The 16091-nt window shown below is 36.8% G+C and overlaps 1 protein-coding gene and 2 long non-coding RNA genes across 6 annotated transcripts in view; 2 read left to right on the plus strand and 1 right to left on the minus strand.

Annotated features, from left to right (window-relative positions):
- Positions 1-1343, plus strand: part of LOC145720853 (uncharacterized) — a 2502-nt gene extending 1159 nt beyond the window's left edge. Inside the window, exon 2 of the long non-coding RNA XR_014144071.1 lies at positions 141-1343. This is a non-coding gene — a long non-coding RNA (uncharacterized LOC145720853). The remainder of the gene's footprint in view (positions 1-140) is intronic.
- GPSM2 (G protein signaling modulator 2) overlaps positions 1-15830 on the plus strand; it is a 46127-nt gene extending 30297 nt beyond the window's left edge. For 3 of the 4 annotated variants that reach the window (XM_081815574.1, XM_081815576.1, XM_081815577.1), the window contains 4 exons: positions 6455-6525; positions 9732-9908; positions 12730-12889; positions 13923-15828. In XM_081815574.1, coding sequence (XP_081671700.1) covers positions 6455-6525; positions 9732-9908; positions 12730-12889; positions 13923-14209 — 695 coding nt within the window. In that variant the 3' untranslated portion in view covers positions 14210-15828. Of the gene's footprint in view, positions 1-6454; positions 6526-9731; positions 9909-12729; positions 12890-13922 lie in introns of all 4 variants that reach the window. The other variant, XM_081815575.1, reaches the window with a different exon arrangement.
- On the minus strand, positions 2309-9141 carry LOC145720851 (uncharacterized). Its single transcript, XR_014144069.1, has 2 exons — positions 4765-9141; positions 2309-4553 (listed from the first exon to the last, which is right to left on the minus strand). It is a non-coding gene; the product is annotated as an uncharacterized LOC145720851 (long non-coding RNA).
- Positions 15831-16091: the final 261 nt, after the last annotated feature.

A 16091-nucleotide genomic window follows, 5' to 3' on the forward strand; every position in this document is an offset into this window, starting at 1 on the left:
TTCTTTATCCAGTCATCTGTCGATGGACATCTTGGCTCTTTCCACAGTTTGGCTATTGTGGACATTGCTGCTATAAACATCGGGGTGCACGTACCCCTTCGGATCCCTACTTTTGTATCTTTGGGGTAAATACCCAGTAGTGTCATTGCTGTATTTCCAGTGCGAGGAAAAGTCTGCTGGCTAAAGGAACTGCAAGGAAACATCTGTTTCTCGTGCTGGCTCAGGGTAGAGAAAAGGAGTGTTCCTTAAGAATCTGAATTCATAAGCCAGCCTACATACTGGTTTGGAATTTGATTTATTCTACCTGCACAGTGAAAGAAACCCCAATCCACTGAAGTACTTTTGGGTTAGAAATGCTCCTAGAGACTTAGCAGAAGACCAGGTATTTTCTGGAGGAAAGCATCTTTGATCCAGGTCTATAAAGGTTCACAACAACAAAATTACCAAACACATAAAGAAACAAGCCAACATGAGTAAGACAATAAACAAAAAGCAAAATTAGATCACCAAGATCTTTTCAGATGTTGGAATTATCAGATACAGAATACAAAACAACTATGGTTGAATATTTATAGAAGTAACAAAATTAAAGGAATAACAAAAACAATCAGGTAGATTTGAAGAAAATAATAGCTTACATTATTAGTGCTTACTATTCCAGGCACTGATTTAAGTGCTTTTCCTGTTTTAACTCATTTAATCTTAACATCTTTAGGAGGTAAATTTCTGTTATCCCTAATTTACAGATGGGGACATGGAGACAGGAGAGGTTAAGTAGATTTCCCAAGGGTTATCTATGTAGGTAGTAAAGATGGGAGTTAAACCTAGGCAGTCTGGCTTCAGAGTCTATGTCTTATCTGAGATTTATGTCTTAATGTGATTTTAACATGCCTCTCATTAACTGATAGCTAAATATCAATCAGGAGTCAGATATCAGTAATAGAGGCTTTAACAAGCACAATTAATGGGTTTGACCTATTCATGAGTTGTAAAATCAGTTTCAGAGGTTGCAACTATCATTACATGCGCACGTGTGCGCGCACACACACACACACACACAAATGGGTTATACATGATAGATAAGAGTAAGTACTGTTGTGTGAAGATTTGTTACACATTTGTGTAAGTGCAGTCAGGGTTGTAATGCAAATGTATCTCTTAATATGTGTCACTGTTAAAAAGTGAAAAACATTGGCCAGTAGGTTAAGTGTCTGCCTTCCGCTCAGGTCATGATCCCAGGGTCCTGGGATCGAGTCCCGTGTCCCGGCTCCCTGCTCAGCAGGAAGCCTGCTTGTCACTCTCCCTCTGCCGGCTGCTCCCCCTGCTTGTGCTCTCTCTCTCTCTCTGTCAAAAAAAATAAATCTTAAAAAAAAAAAGTGAAAAACATTGATTTAATAGACCTATAGAATACTGCACCTAGCAACTAAACAGTTCAAATTCTTTTAAAGCATTCATTAAGCACTTGAAAAATTTGACCACATGCTATAAGCCAATAAAGCTAATCTCAACGAATTTGAAAGAATCTGTATCACATAAATTTCATGCTCTGAGCATAATGCAGTTAAACTAGAAATTAACAAGAAGATAATATATAAAACATATTCATTTGAAAACTTTCAAACACATTTCTAAGTAAGTTATGGGCTGAGAAGAAATGGTAAATAAAAGTAGAAAATAGTTTAGGACTTAATTCCACATTGTGGGATAGGACTTACACTGAGTATTAGAACAAAATTTACATTATAATTAAGAAGGGAAAAGGCTGGGGGCGCCTGGGTGGCTCAGTTGTTAAGCATCTGCCTTCCGCTTGGGTCATGATCCCAGGGTCCCGGGATCGAGCCCCACATCGGGCTCCCTGCTCCGCGGGAAGCCTGCTTCTCCCTCTCCCACTCCCCCTGCTTGTGTTCCCTCTCTCGCTGTATCTCTCTCTGTCAAATAAATAAAATCTTTAAAAAAAAAAAAAAAAGGAAAAGGCTGAAAAGTGAGTTGAATATCCAGCTTTTAAAACGTAAAAACAAAAAATAAAAGTAGAAGGCAAAAAATAGTAACAGAAGTTAATGAAATTAAAACAAAGATTCAATAGAATTTTGATACAAATTTGGTTCTTTAAAAAAAGACTAACAGGGACGCCTGGGTGGCTCAGTCGGTTAAGCGTCTGCCTTCGGCTCAGGTCATGATCCCGGGGTCCTGGGATCGAGTCCCGCATCGGGCTCCCTGCTCCGCGGGGAGCCTGCTTCTCCCTCTGCCTCTGTCTCTCTCTCTGTCTCTCATGAATAAATAAAAAAAAAATAAAATCTTAAAAAAAAAAAAAAAAAGACTAACAAATCTACAGCAAAAAAATTTTTTTAAGTGAAAGAAGGGGACATAATACAGGTGCAGTAGAGAATAAAAAGATAACAGATTATCCTGAATAATTTATGACAAAATATTTGAAAACCTAAGAGAAATGGATAATTTTTAGAAATACAAATTACTAAAATTGAATCTAGAAAAAAATCTAATGGTAGGATGCAATGTGAATAGCATCCCTAATGCCTAAAACCATAAAGAAATTTGATCAGTAATTTAAAATCTTCCCACTGAGAAAATACTCGGCCGAGATGATTTTACAAATGAGACATTCAAGAAAATTGATTCCAACCTTCCACAAAATTTTGTAGATAACTGGAAAAGTAGGAACACTTTATCTTTCTGAGAACAGTGTAATCTGGATATACATATTAGACAATAATATAAGAAAGAAATTACAAGTCAGTCTTTACTCATAAATTTAGAGGCAGAAATTCTAAATAAAATATTCACAAACCAAATCCAGCAATGAATTTAAGTAAACAGTAAATCAAATGGATTGAACATTAGAAAATCAACTAATTTGTAATCCACCAGTGACCATAGTAAAGGAGAAAATAGCCTAGATATCCAAATATATCAGTAACTCTATTAAATATAAATGTTTCATTTAAAGGACAGGCATATCAGACTGGAAAAATAATAAAATCCAACTAAATTGCAAGAGGAATATCTAAAATGTAAGGATATAGTAAGCCTGAAAGTAAAAGGATAGAAGAAGATACACCATGGTAAAATCAAAAGAAAGCTGGTATAACTATGTTAATATTTGTACTTGAAGGCATAAGATCTTGTTAGAAATAAAGAAGGTCACTTCACGATGGTTAACAATTCAGTTCACCTGGAAGCTAAAAGCCTTAAACTTGGGTGTTGCCTAGTGCTTCAGTGTGTGCATGAAGCCAAACTGACCAAACTAAAAGAAATGGGAAAATCCAGAATCATAATGGGAAATTTTAGTGCACTTCTCTCAGGAATTGCTTACATCAGAAAACTAAGTATTATAAAGGATGTCCGTTCTCTCCAAACTGATACAAATTGAGTGCACTGCCAAACAAATAATGACAGTTCTTTATGTAATTTGATGAGATTGTTCATGAATGTATATGAAAGAAAAATGATCCGAGAACTCAAAGCCAAAACATTCCCGATGAAAAACAAGAACTAAGTGCTTTCTCTACAGACATAAAGATTATAAAACTACAGTAATTATGACAGTGTGCTATTGGCATAGAGACAAACAGACCGGTGGAATGGAATATAGAGACTAGCCTTCTATTCCTTGCATATATGGGAACTAATATTCACATAAATACCTTGATGGACTACAGATTGAAATATGGAAGATGGATTTAAAACAATAATAATTATGGCTAACACTTGCTGAATGCTTACTGTTTACCAGGCAGTGTACTGACCCCTTTATAGGTAATGATGCATTTACCATCACACAATGCTATGAGGTAGGTATTGCTGTTCTTTACAGATGAAAACTGAGTCACAGAGTGGTAATTGCCTAAGGTCATTCCACAAGTGAGTGCCTGGTCTGGCTTTAGAGTCCTACATGCTCAATTGGTATGCTGTAAGACCTCTGAAAATAAATGATATGAGAGAGGAAGGCCTTCTCAAGACAAAAACAAAACCATTAAGGAAAAGCTTGACATTTAAATTAAGAACTTCATTAAAAGAAATCATGAAGAGATAAAACACAGAGGACATTGCCACACATGTGATTAAAAAAGGATTTGTATCCTCAGTGTATAAGAATGCCTATAAATTAAAAATAAGACAGATAACCCAAATAAACAGTGGGCAAAATGATGAACAGAAGAAACACAAATAGCCCATAAATATATGAAAAGATATTTAACTCATTTAATCAGGGAAATCCACAGTGAGGTAATACTGGAAACCTATTAGAAGGCTGAAAATTAAAAGGTCTGAGAATACCAGTATTGAAATGTGGGTAATGGAAACTCTTACTCAGTGTTGACAGTGATAGAATTATGTCCATTCTCAAGAACAATCTGGCAACATTCTGGGAAAGTTGAGGATGTACTAAGCATATGACCAGCAGTTCCACTCCCAGTTACATACTGCTGATACCCAAACTGGAAGAAACTCTTGCTGATGCCACTAAGATATTTTTCCAAGAATCTCTGTAGTAGTACTTGCTTATATGACTAAAAAAAAGAAATGGAGGGCGCCTGGGTGGCTCAGTTGGTTGAGCGACTGCCTTCGGCTCAGGTCATGATCCTGGAGTCCCGGGATCGAGTCCCATATCGGGCTCCTTGCTCAGCAGGGGGTCTGCTTCTCCCTCTGACCCTCCCCCCTCTCATGTGCTCTCTCTCTCTCTCAAATAAATAAAAAAAATCTTAAAAAAAAAAAAATTAAAAATTTAAAAAAAAAGGAAGCAACCTATAAATCTGTCCCCAGTAGAACAGATAAAAGAATTTCCTAGTCCTAAAATGGCAATGAAAAACTACACATAGCACCTTGGCTGAATCTCACAAACGTAAGGTTGCTCAAAGGAATCAAGTTAGATATATATATAGTATGAGAGCATTTATTATATCATAAGCTATATTGCTTAGAGATCTATTCATATGTAATGAAAATAAAAATTACGAGGAGGCTGCAAGTTATAGGGAGAGTCACACAGGAGGAGTTAATGTGTTGATAATGGTTTATTTCTTAAGCTGGGTATTAGGTATCATATATTCCTTATGTCTTTAAAATATTGCTTAATCTTTAAAAGATTGAGTGGGTATGAAAATTCTCTATTTTATTATTTATTTTTTTAAGATTTTATTTATTTATTTGACAGAGACACAGCGAGAGAGGAAACACAAGCAAGGGGAGTGGGGGAGGGAGAAGCAGACCTCCCACGGAGCAGGGAGCCCGATGCGGGGCTTAATCCCAGGACTCCGGGATCACGAACCTAGCCCAAGGCAGACGCCTAACGACTGAGCCACCCAGGTGCCCCGAAAATTCTCTATTTTAATGATTATTAAAAAGAAATTTGAGAACCTTTTTATCTAACTTTATCATCTAATGTGATCTAAAAATGGAAATGAGTAACTTAGAAAAGAGTAACAATAGGGGCACCTGGCTGGCTCTGTCAGTAGAGCATGCAACTCTCAATCTCAGGGTCATGAGTTCAAGCCTGACGTTGGGCATGGAGCCCACTTAAAAAAAAAAAAGATAGCATAAGAATGTTATTTTGATTCTTAGCTCAAAATTGAAGGCCTAAAGCCTTTTCTTTAGGTTTTTACTTACTTAAACTGCCCTACAGTTTTTTGTCCTACTATAATCATTTTAGTGGTTTATTTTTATTTTTTTCCAGTTTTATTGAGAAATGTTTGATATACATGACTTAAGTTTAAGGTGTACAAGCATGATGACTTGATTTACATACGTAGTGAAATGATCACCACAGTAGGTTCAGCTAACATCCATCTTCTCATACAGATAGAAAAGAAAGAAAAAATGAAAAAAAATTTTCTTCTTGCGTTGAACACTCTTAGGATAAACCCTCTTAGCAACTTTCCTAAGTATCATAGAGCAATGTTAACTATAGTCATCGTGTTGTACATTATATCCCTAGTACTTATTTACCTTATAACTGGAAGTTTGTACCTTTTGATCACATTCCACTCCCCTAATCCCCTCTGCTTCTGGTAAACCACAAATTTGATCCCTTTTTCCTAGTTTGGGTTTTCTTTTTTTTTTTTTTTTTTAAGATTCCACTATAAGTGAGATCATACAGGATTTGTCCTTTTCATTTTTTTTTAAGACTCTATGTGGATAATATAAAACCAGTTATTATAAAACGCCTTTTCTAAATTAAGGGGTAATGTTAGTAACCACAGTTAGTTTCCAACCAAAATGTAACTTCCTTACATCAAAGCATTTTAGAGGGAGTGGATATTCTATTTTTATGTAGTTGGTATGGAAAATTATTATTCTTAAAAGAATACGTGTTTGTACATGTTCCCTGCTTCCATACGGGCTTGTGTAACAGACTTTAAAATTGAATAACCTAGTGATGCTGAATTTGTAGTCTTAAGAGCTCCCCAGTTTATTTGAATTAATTTTTTTTTCAAAGGTGCACGCCCCAAGTTCGGACGCCGACACAGTATGGAAAACATGGAACTTATGAAGTTAACACCAGAAAAGGTTGGCGGCTTTTATGTTTTAAATTTCTTGAACTGTTATAATCAAATATGAAATAACTTTTAACTTAAATGAATAGTTTAAATAAACCTTGTCTTGTATAGGTATCACTTTAAAATTTTCCTTTAAAAAGAATCAGAAAAAAGTACAGTCCAAAAAGAATGTGTATAGTATGTTGCCATCTGTATAAGAAGAGCATTAGGCATATATATCCTTTGTAGATGCATAAAACCTTTCTGGAAAAATATGTAAGAAACTTGCTAACAACTGCTTCTGGGAAAAGTACTGGGTGTCTGAGTTAGGAGAGAGATTTACTTTATATAAAGTTTGAACTGTTTGAATATTTTAACATGTACATGTATTTCATGTATTTTTTTTTAAGTTTTTTTTTTTAAAGATTTTATTTATTTATTTGAGAGAGAGAATGAGAGAGAGCACGAGAGGGAAGAGGGTCAGAGGGAGCAGCAGACCCCCTGCTGAGCAGGGAGCCCGATGTGGGACTCGATCCCGGGACTCCAGGATCATGACCTGAGCCGAAGGCAGTCGTTTAACCAACTGAGCCACCCAGGCGCCCTGTATTTTTTTTTTAGTTAAAAGATCAGAAAGCTTTTTTTTTCCAAGTAAATAACGGCAATGTGATTGGCAAGGTTGATATTTATGATCAAGCTAGTTTTTCTGGCTACATTTCTTAAAAGCATTTTCTTAACAACTAACTTTTTATTCAAGATCTTGTCTAGGCTTTTTTTTTTTTTTTTTAAAGTAACAGAGAAGGGACTTCACAATTAGAAAAAGGTTATTTTTGTCTTTATTATTTTTATTAAGTTTTTTGTTTTAATTCCAGTATAGTTGACATACAGTGTTATGAGTTTCAGGTGTACAATATAGTGATTCAGTACTTCTATACATTACTCAGTGCTTATCACGCTAAGTGTACTCTTTAATCCCCATCACCTATTTTATCCATCCCCGCCATCCTGGAAAAAGGTTTTTGAAGAATCTAGGCTGCTTTCTTACACCTTCATTTAACTTAATTTTACATTGTTAAAGTAGGCTGTTGTTCTTTTATGGTATATTTTATAAAATGCTTCTTATAAAATAGATTCATTATAATAACTTTAGAGAATTTCAACAAGAAAATTAAAATTATCAGTAATCCCACCTCCCAGTGGTAACTACAGTTATTAATATTTTGGTATTTATTCATCTTGCATTTTCATATGAATACTATCATATTTACAGATATGTTATAATGCATAGTTAATATATTACTTCTATGTCATTAAACATTTTTCTGCCCTATTATAACAAGCATATGATTTTTTTAATATTGACTTTTTTGTGGGAATAGTTTTCATAAGACTAACATCTAATTGATTTGAACTTATATCCAATATTCTTTTATTCCAAACAATTAGGGTTGTTCAAAAACTGAAGGACTTCATGAATTCCCCCAAATAGCTACCCCTTACCTTGTCAGTTCTCAAAGCTGTCCAATCTGCAAATTATTTTTTTAAAAAACAACTTTAAAGTCAATTTAGGCCTCTTATTCTTGTAGGAACGTACTAATAAGTAGCAAAATTAATTTGCTACCTGTGCCTAGGTCTGTAGTGGTACTAACCGTAGATTCCATTAAGAAGCTAACCAGATTCAACCCTGTAATTTTCCAAGAGCCAAATAATGACAGGTTTTATCTTTAAAGTATGTTTGGAATTAGTTGTTTTCTTTTCCTCATCATAAAGTTGCATTAGAGTTCATCATTTCATTAGTCTCAACAAAGTAAAGAAGCGTATATAAAGATAAAAAGGGAGATGTCTGTATCAGAGGTGCTTCTTGGGAACGAGTACAACTGCAGGGAGCTCTTGAGATCCTGAATGTCAGAAAAGTGCCTTTTTGCTGCTCTCACATTTGATTGGTAGTTCTGCTTAGTATGGAATTATTGGTTGGAAATCATTTTCCTTCATAATTTTGAGGACATTATTCCAGTCTGTATTCTTCAGTGTTTTTGTTGGGAAGTCCAAGTAAGTAAATAGGAAACATTTAAAATTTTTCACATTTCGAAACACTTGGGATTTAGGTGGGTTTTATGTTCTAACATCGGGGGCCATCTAGTTTTTCTCAAATCAGTAGACCCTGAAGTCCACCCTAGCAATAGTTTCCCCTTATCATCTGTATGAGAAAAGGAATGGGGGCGGGGTGGGGGGGTGAGGCTTCATTGGGTGCAGATAGCTGGCTTGGTTCACTCACTGGCTGCCTGTCTCACTCAGGTATGGTAGCCTCAAGGCAGGACTTACTCTGATTTGTGCCTCATGATGTAACTATGAAAATATGTGTTTTATCAAATTATCAGTTATTACATAACATAGACCTTTGGACTTACTTGCAAACACTTAAGACTGAAATGTTAAAGCTGCAAATGTCACATAGGTACCATACATACTGTAGGTTTTCCTTTCCACTCAGTAAATATTTGTTATATTGAGTCTGCTATTTAGAGGTTAAGTATATTTAAACCAGGTCTAGGTCTATATAAATTGTGATTAGATGTTTTGCCTATTGAGAATTTAGTAGTTAGTGAAAACAAAAAATATCACCAAAAAATTACTGCTATGTAAATTTTTTTTTTTTTAAAGATTTTATTTATTTATTTGAGAGAGAGAGAGAGCACATGAGAGGGGGGAGGGTCAGAGGGAGAAGCAGACTCCCCACTGAGCAGGGAGCCTGATGTGGGACTCGATCCCGGGACTCCAGGATCATGACCTGAGCCGAAGGCAGTCGCTTAACCAACTGAGCCACCCAGGCACCCACTGCTATGTAAATTTTAGATGTTAATTTCTACAGTTAAAAAGTCTACATACACCCAAAATTTCCAGTTGTAACAGATTAACTCACATCCAGAATAAAACTTGCTCTTTCCCTGACCATTCAAATTTTATTTTTATGGGATTTTGGCAAACTCTGTTTGCTTACTGTTAAGTTCTTAAAAGCCACCATTTTAATGTTTTGGTAATGAGAAGTCCACAGTATACATTTGGTACAAGCTGTTGAAAATAGTGAGATACACTGGCAAAAAGGAATTTACCAAGAGATCTAGCTGCCCCCCCCACACACACACACTAATGAGTGGCAATGGCAGGTTAATATTATAGAAAACCAGAGATAGCTTTGTTTTTTTCATGTCCTGCTTTCCATTTATGTTCATAATTTTGTAGGTACAGAACTGGAACAGTGAAATTCTTGCTAAACAAAAGCCTCTTATTGCCAAACCTTCTGCGAAGCTGCTCTTTGTCAACAGATTGAAGGGGAAAAAATGCAAAACTAATTCCTCCACTAAAGTTCTCCAAGATGCCAGTAATTCCATTGATCACCGTATTCCAAATTCTCAGAGAGTACGTATAAAAATAAGATTTTGAGTGCTGTGCTTTGAGTTACCTACATTTTAGTATTCTTGTATTGAAACTGAGTATTTGGAAACAGACATTTAATACAAAATGCCATTTTTATTCAAAGAAGTCTTCTGTATTTCCCTATCATTTCTGTCTTCTTCAGAGCTAGAAACTGTAATTTCTCCATTCATGAATATGTTGCTTCACTGCTTTGGACAGTAATTGTTTGTCCCTATTTGCAAATAAACTACCTTTTATTTTACTGCAGTGTCTCCCAGTAAAACTGTCCTTCTTTCAGCTTAGAAGTTAGAATAAATTAAATTTAGATGTTCAAGGATTTTAAAATACTAATTTAAAATAGTATCTACTAGGGGCGCCTGGGTGGCTCAGTCGTTAAGCGTCTGCCTTCCGCTCAGGTCATGATCCCAGGGCTCTGGGATCGAGCCCCACATCAGGCTCCTTGCTCTGTGGGAAGCCTGCTTCTCCCTCTCCCACTCCCCCTGCTTGTGTTCCCTCTCTTGCTGTGTCTCTGTCAAATAAATAAGATCTTTAAAAAAATTAAATAAAATAGTATCTACTAGCATCAACTTCTATTTATTTATAGTGAAATAATAATAGAGTCAAAAACTATTTTGATGAAAAATGACCACAGGAATCAGGTTATTAAATATAACTTAAAATATTTATAAATATCAGGAGTATCTCTAATCTAGCTCTGAGCTATACTCTGATAAAAGAATCAAAATAAATTACAAAGATTTTTCTAATTATCAAGTCCATTTTTCAATTAGAAATTTTGAAAAAAATTGTGTTTTTTTTTTTTTATGGACTTCTCTTGGTTCTCTTATCAGCATTCCATCTATGACTGTACCCTGGTAGTGTCCTTTGTCTTGACTTTATCACTAGTTTCTTACCTATGTATGACTAACAAAAGGAAGCATTATGGGATATACAAAAATGGCTCAGGAATATTTTTATAGATCTAGAGCAGATCTCAAAGGCATACCTTTGTTCAAGGTTTGAGGTCTTAACTAAACCCACTTAGCCCAACTGAAAATGTCCATACTTCCGGAGCCTCCCTGTGTTTTGATGTTCAGAATTTTGAATTTGAGCCTTTTTTGCCCCAAGGAAAGTCTTGTGATTAGTGCATCTGACCACAGTTTATGTACATACTTAATCCCAGTCCTCAAACTGAACATGTTAAAAACTGTAGTCTCTCAACACCTCCTGTTTTCCTTATGTATGCCATGTTCTCCATCCCCCAAGTTAGGAACCCAGGTGTCATTCTAGACTCCCTCTCCTTCACTAACCACATCCAGTCAATCCTTACATCCCTCAGATCTGCCTCACCCCCTCCTTCTGAAAATAAACCTCTGCTACTATGTCTTAGTTCTTAGTGCAGTACTGCAGCTCTTACCCAGATGTTTGGAATAGGCGCCTGAACGGATCACTTTCCCTGCATTTTTTTTATTTTTTTATTTTTTATTTTATTTTTTTTTTATTTATTTATTTGACAGAGAGAGACACAGCGAGAGAGGGAACACAAGCAGGGGGAGTGGGAGAGGGAGAAGCAGGCTCCCCGCAGAGCAGGGAGCCCGATGCGGGGCTCGATCCCAGGACCCCGGGATCATGACCTGAGCCGAAGGCAGACGCTCAACCGACTGAGCCACCCAGGCGCCCCACTTTCCCTGCATTAACCTCTGCAACCATTCAGAGGGGCCAGTTCTGTTTCTGTACAAAACTGTTTAAAATTATTACCAATGCTCTTACTTTTCATGTGGGATAACTTGTTAGTATGTCATACAGAGGCCTTTGTTTCGGTGGCTTCTTCCTCTTCACCGCCCCTACCCCCTATAGTTCATTATCCCCTGAATACTACAGGCCTTTGGAATTGCATATTAATCAGTATGAAGCATATCTACCCTGCAAATGCTAATTCATTCTTCAGGAGCCAACTCAAATATCAGTTTCCCCTGTGTCCCTTAAGAATTAGTTCTTTAAAAAAAAAAAAAAAAATTAGTTCTGCCCTTCTCCTGAGGCCTATAACACTTTATATAAATGTACCTCTACTATAATACTTACATCATTATGAAAAACAAAATATTTTTTATTAAACACTGCAACTGTCATTTTAAGCTTTGAAGCTTTCCAAGTAAAATAGGACCAGTTCCCCTCTGCCCCAAATACTCATTTATTTGAAGTTTATATATTTTTTCAAGATCTCCAAATCTTTAATAAAGGACCTTGGAAATTATTCTTTCTTAGTTTACAGTTCTTAGTTTACTTTTAAATTCTGTTGTAGAATCTTAGAACTGAACTTTGAGCCTGGGATCACTAATATTTACATAACTCATTCAGTATCTGAAGCAGTTCCCCAGAATATGAGGTACCTTTTTTTTTTTTTTTTTAAAGATATTTATTTGAGAGAGAGAGAGCATGAGCAGGATGGAGGGGCAGAGGGAGAAGCAGACTCTCCACTGAGCAGGGAGCCCGATGTGGGACTCGATCCCAGGACCCTGGGATCATGACCTGAGCCGAAGGCAGATGCTTAGCTTAGACTGAGCCACCCAGGTGCCCTGAGGTACATTTCTTTAGTCCTGGAAATACAAGGATTAATAACTATACATAACTAGAATAAAATATAATTAGAAATGCTTTTTGTTAGTTGGATTGAAATAACTTTATTACCAAGGTTGCCATCTTGAATTCTTTATAATGAAAGTGTCAATTTTTATTTTTAATCTTCATCCTTTACCTTTTGCATATGTATAATATTGTTCCTCTGATGATAATGCTGGAATATTTATATTTTCTCTCATTTCAGAAAGTCAGTACAGATACTATTGGAGATGAAGGGTTCTTTGACCTGGTAAGCCGATTTCAGAGCAATCGGATGGATGATCAGAGGTGCTGCTTACAAGAACAGAGCTGTGGGCCAGCTTCAACTGCAGCTTCTTCCACTCCCCCTAGAGTGATGCTAAAAAGTGAGTGATCTGTGCTTCTACCCCCCTTTTAATAGTTCCTTGTGATATTCTTTCTGAGAGTTTAGTTCTCATCAGAGCAAGTACAGTAAATGAGCCTGAACCCAGGTTTATTGGAAATGCTGGTATTTCTTCAGTTCAAAACAAAGTTTTGTTTCAGTTTCCCTAGGTTTATCTGTATTTTAGTCCACTGCACTTTCTACTAACTACAGCATACTGTCTCCCTAGATTCTTTGGGACTGGGAAAAAAATCTAACTTTAAAAGTAAAAATAGTGAAGGGAAAAAATTTAACTTATACATACCTTATAATTCTATGTAAAACACAAATGCTTCCTATTTGGATTTTAAAAAGCCAGTACAGACTGAAGCCGAACCTACGACTAAGGCTGAAGCTAAGGTGTGCTTGAGCCGTAGAAAGGTCTAAAATGGGTTACTTAAAATTTTCTACTTCAGCTACCAAAAGACTTCCTCTGCCATAGACTAGGACTTATCAGCAACACTTAACTCTTAGTTAGCTAAATGGTTCCTATCCAGGGCATAGAATAAAAACACTGTCTCATTCATCCTCACGTGAGAAATTATCTAAGACAATTTATTACCTTCCAAAATCTAGCTCCAGATCTTATAAAGTACAATTTTTTTTTTTAAAGTAGGCTCCACATCCAACATGGAGCCCAACACAGGGCTTGAACTCATGGCTGTGAGATCAAGACCTGAGCCAAGATCAAGAGTCAGACAGTTAACCGACTGAGCCAGCGCCCCTTGTTAAGTTACATTGTGAGTGGGCGTTAGATAAAAGTAAATACAGTCAAATCTGAATAACATCAAACTGGATCATCTGAAGTCCTCTGGGATTCAGTCTTCCCTCCCTGCCCATCTAGTCAGGCCCCAGCCTATCAGTGACTCTGAATGACAGAGATAAAACAGGGGGACAGAGTGGATGCTGGGACTGAACAAGGCAGAAAGGAGTTATATGTGTATTAAAAATATGCCTAAATATTTTTATAATGTTATGGATTTTTTTCCTGTTCATAGCACCATCTGTTTCCATGGTATCCCCCAACACGGATGAGTTTTTAGACCTTCTTGCCAGCTCACAGAGCCGCCGTCTTGATGACCAGAGGGCCAGTTTCAGTAATTTGCCAGGGCTTCGTCTGACACAAAACAACAATAAGTCTGTCCTTGGCCACCTGATGACTAATGACAACAAAGAGCCTGATGAAGACTTCTTTGACATCCTTGTAAAATGTCAAGTATGTATGCATATTTGTGTCAGTCTGTGTATGCCTCAGATGCTGTTGGGAGCTTTGTCAGTATTATAATTCTAATTTGGGAAAGGCTCATTTTGTATCAGGGACACACTTATTATTCAGGGGCCCATCACACACTATATAGATCCCTGTGATGGCTTTTTACTTTATTTTGGGTGGTGAGGCAAGGTGAGATGTTGCTGATGACTCTCTGAGCTGTGGTGGAGAGGAGACTGTGAAGGGTATAAAAGGAGACCTAGAAAAGAGCCCCGCTCAAAAAAAAAAAAAAAGCCCCTCTTTTCTAAATGTTAGGAGAAAGCATTGGGAGCAGCCAGTGATTAATATGGGAAGAGTCTAGCTGGGGCCCTCTTTAGAGAACTTTAGGAGTAATGCACATATTGAGATAGCTTTCATTTTTTAGTTATTTTAATAATTATTTGCCAGAATGGTTAAGGAATATCTCAAATGGCTTGAAGAGGACCACAAGAAAAATAACCGTTATTTTTACTAAAGAGACATTTCCTCTCCCCAACCCTAATTCTGTGTGTTTTCTCATTCTTAAAAAGATGAGGTGATGACACATATACTATCCACCTGTCATTCATTCAACAGAAAATTATTGAGCATCTGTAATGTTCTCTGCACTATTCTAGACATTTGAGACACATACTTGGCTTTTAAAGGATCCTACATTTTAGTGTGAGAGATAGTAAAAAGTCTGTACATGTGTATAGATATTCTAGGTCAGTTACTGATAAGGTGCTATAAAGAAAATTAAAGCAAGGTAAAGGAGTCGGGTATCCAGGGGTGGTGGTGGTTAGGGAAGATGTTTCAGGATTGGCATATGAACAGACATCTGCATGAGGTGAAATAGTCAGCCATGTGAATATTTAGTGAAAGTGTTCCATGCAGAGACAACAAGTCTCTTCTTGGATATACAAGGATAAGATATACAAGGATAAGGGAGAGTGGTAGGAGATAAGGATGGAGAAATAACTAGCCTATATCTTATAGGCCATGATGAGGTCTTGTATTCCAAATGTGATAGGAAGACATTGGACGGTCTGAAAGCATGTGGAGTGGCACAGGGTGTTAGTAGAAAGACCAGCTAGAAAAACCAATATGGGTAATTCAGGCAGAAGATATTGGTGACTTTGACTAGTGTAGTGGTGGCAGTAGTAATGATGATAAGCAGTCAGAAGAGGGGTATATTTCTGAAGTTATGGTTGACTGGAAAGACCTGTTAATAAACTGGATGGAAGGGAGGATATAAGAATCAAGGCGGGCTCCTATCTTTTTGGCTTTGCACTCAGTCAGTGAATGGTACGGTTTACTGAAATGGAGAAGAAAAACAGGTTTGGGAAGAAAAAGCAGTTCTACTTTAGATACATCAATTTGAGTTATGTAAGTAGATACTCAAGTGGCGATGTTGAGTAGGCAATTGGATATAAAAAATCTGGAGTCCCAGAGAGAAAAGATTTTTGGGAGTCATCAGCATATAGCTGGTATTAAAGCCTTGGGAAGATAGTATCTAAAGAATAGATAAATATGAAGACTAAGCCCTGGGAATTCCAAAATCTAACTGAACAGAGAAAGGTAAGCCAGCAAAGCAGCAGTCAGCCCAGAGAGTGATAGAAGCAAACTGAAGAAAGTGTTTTAAGAACACTGCTAAGAAGCCAAGTAAGATTTGGCAACATGGAGATTATTAGTCATTTTGAAAGATACTGTTTTAGTGACATGATGGGGAGAAAGGATTGAGGGGGTTGAGAACATGGAAAGTGTAAAAGGGGAGATAGTGGGTTTTTTTTTTCTTTTGGGAGTTAATACTGCATGAATGCTGACAGAAATGATCAAGTAGAGGGAGGAACAAGTGATGCAGCATAGTATGGGATAGTTGAAGTTTTTGCGCAGGTGAGAAGGAAAGCAGAGTATAGGTCTACAGATGTGGAGGTAG

Source organism: Leptonychotes weddellii, chromosome 4 (assembly GCF_054177405.1).
Source record: "Leptonychotes weddellii isolate Sample4059 chromosome 4, ASM5417740v2, whole genome shotgun sequence".
Lineage (NCBI taxonomy): Eukaryota > Metazoa > Chordata > Mammalia > Carnivora > Phocidae > Leptonychotes > Leptonychotes weddellii.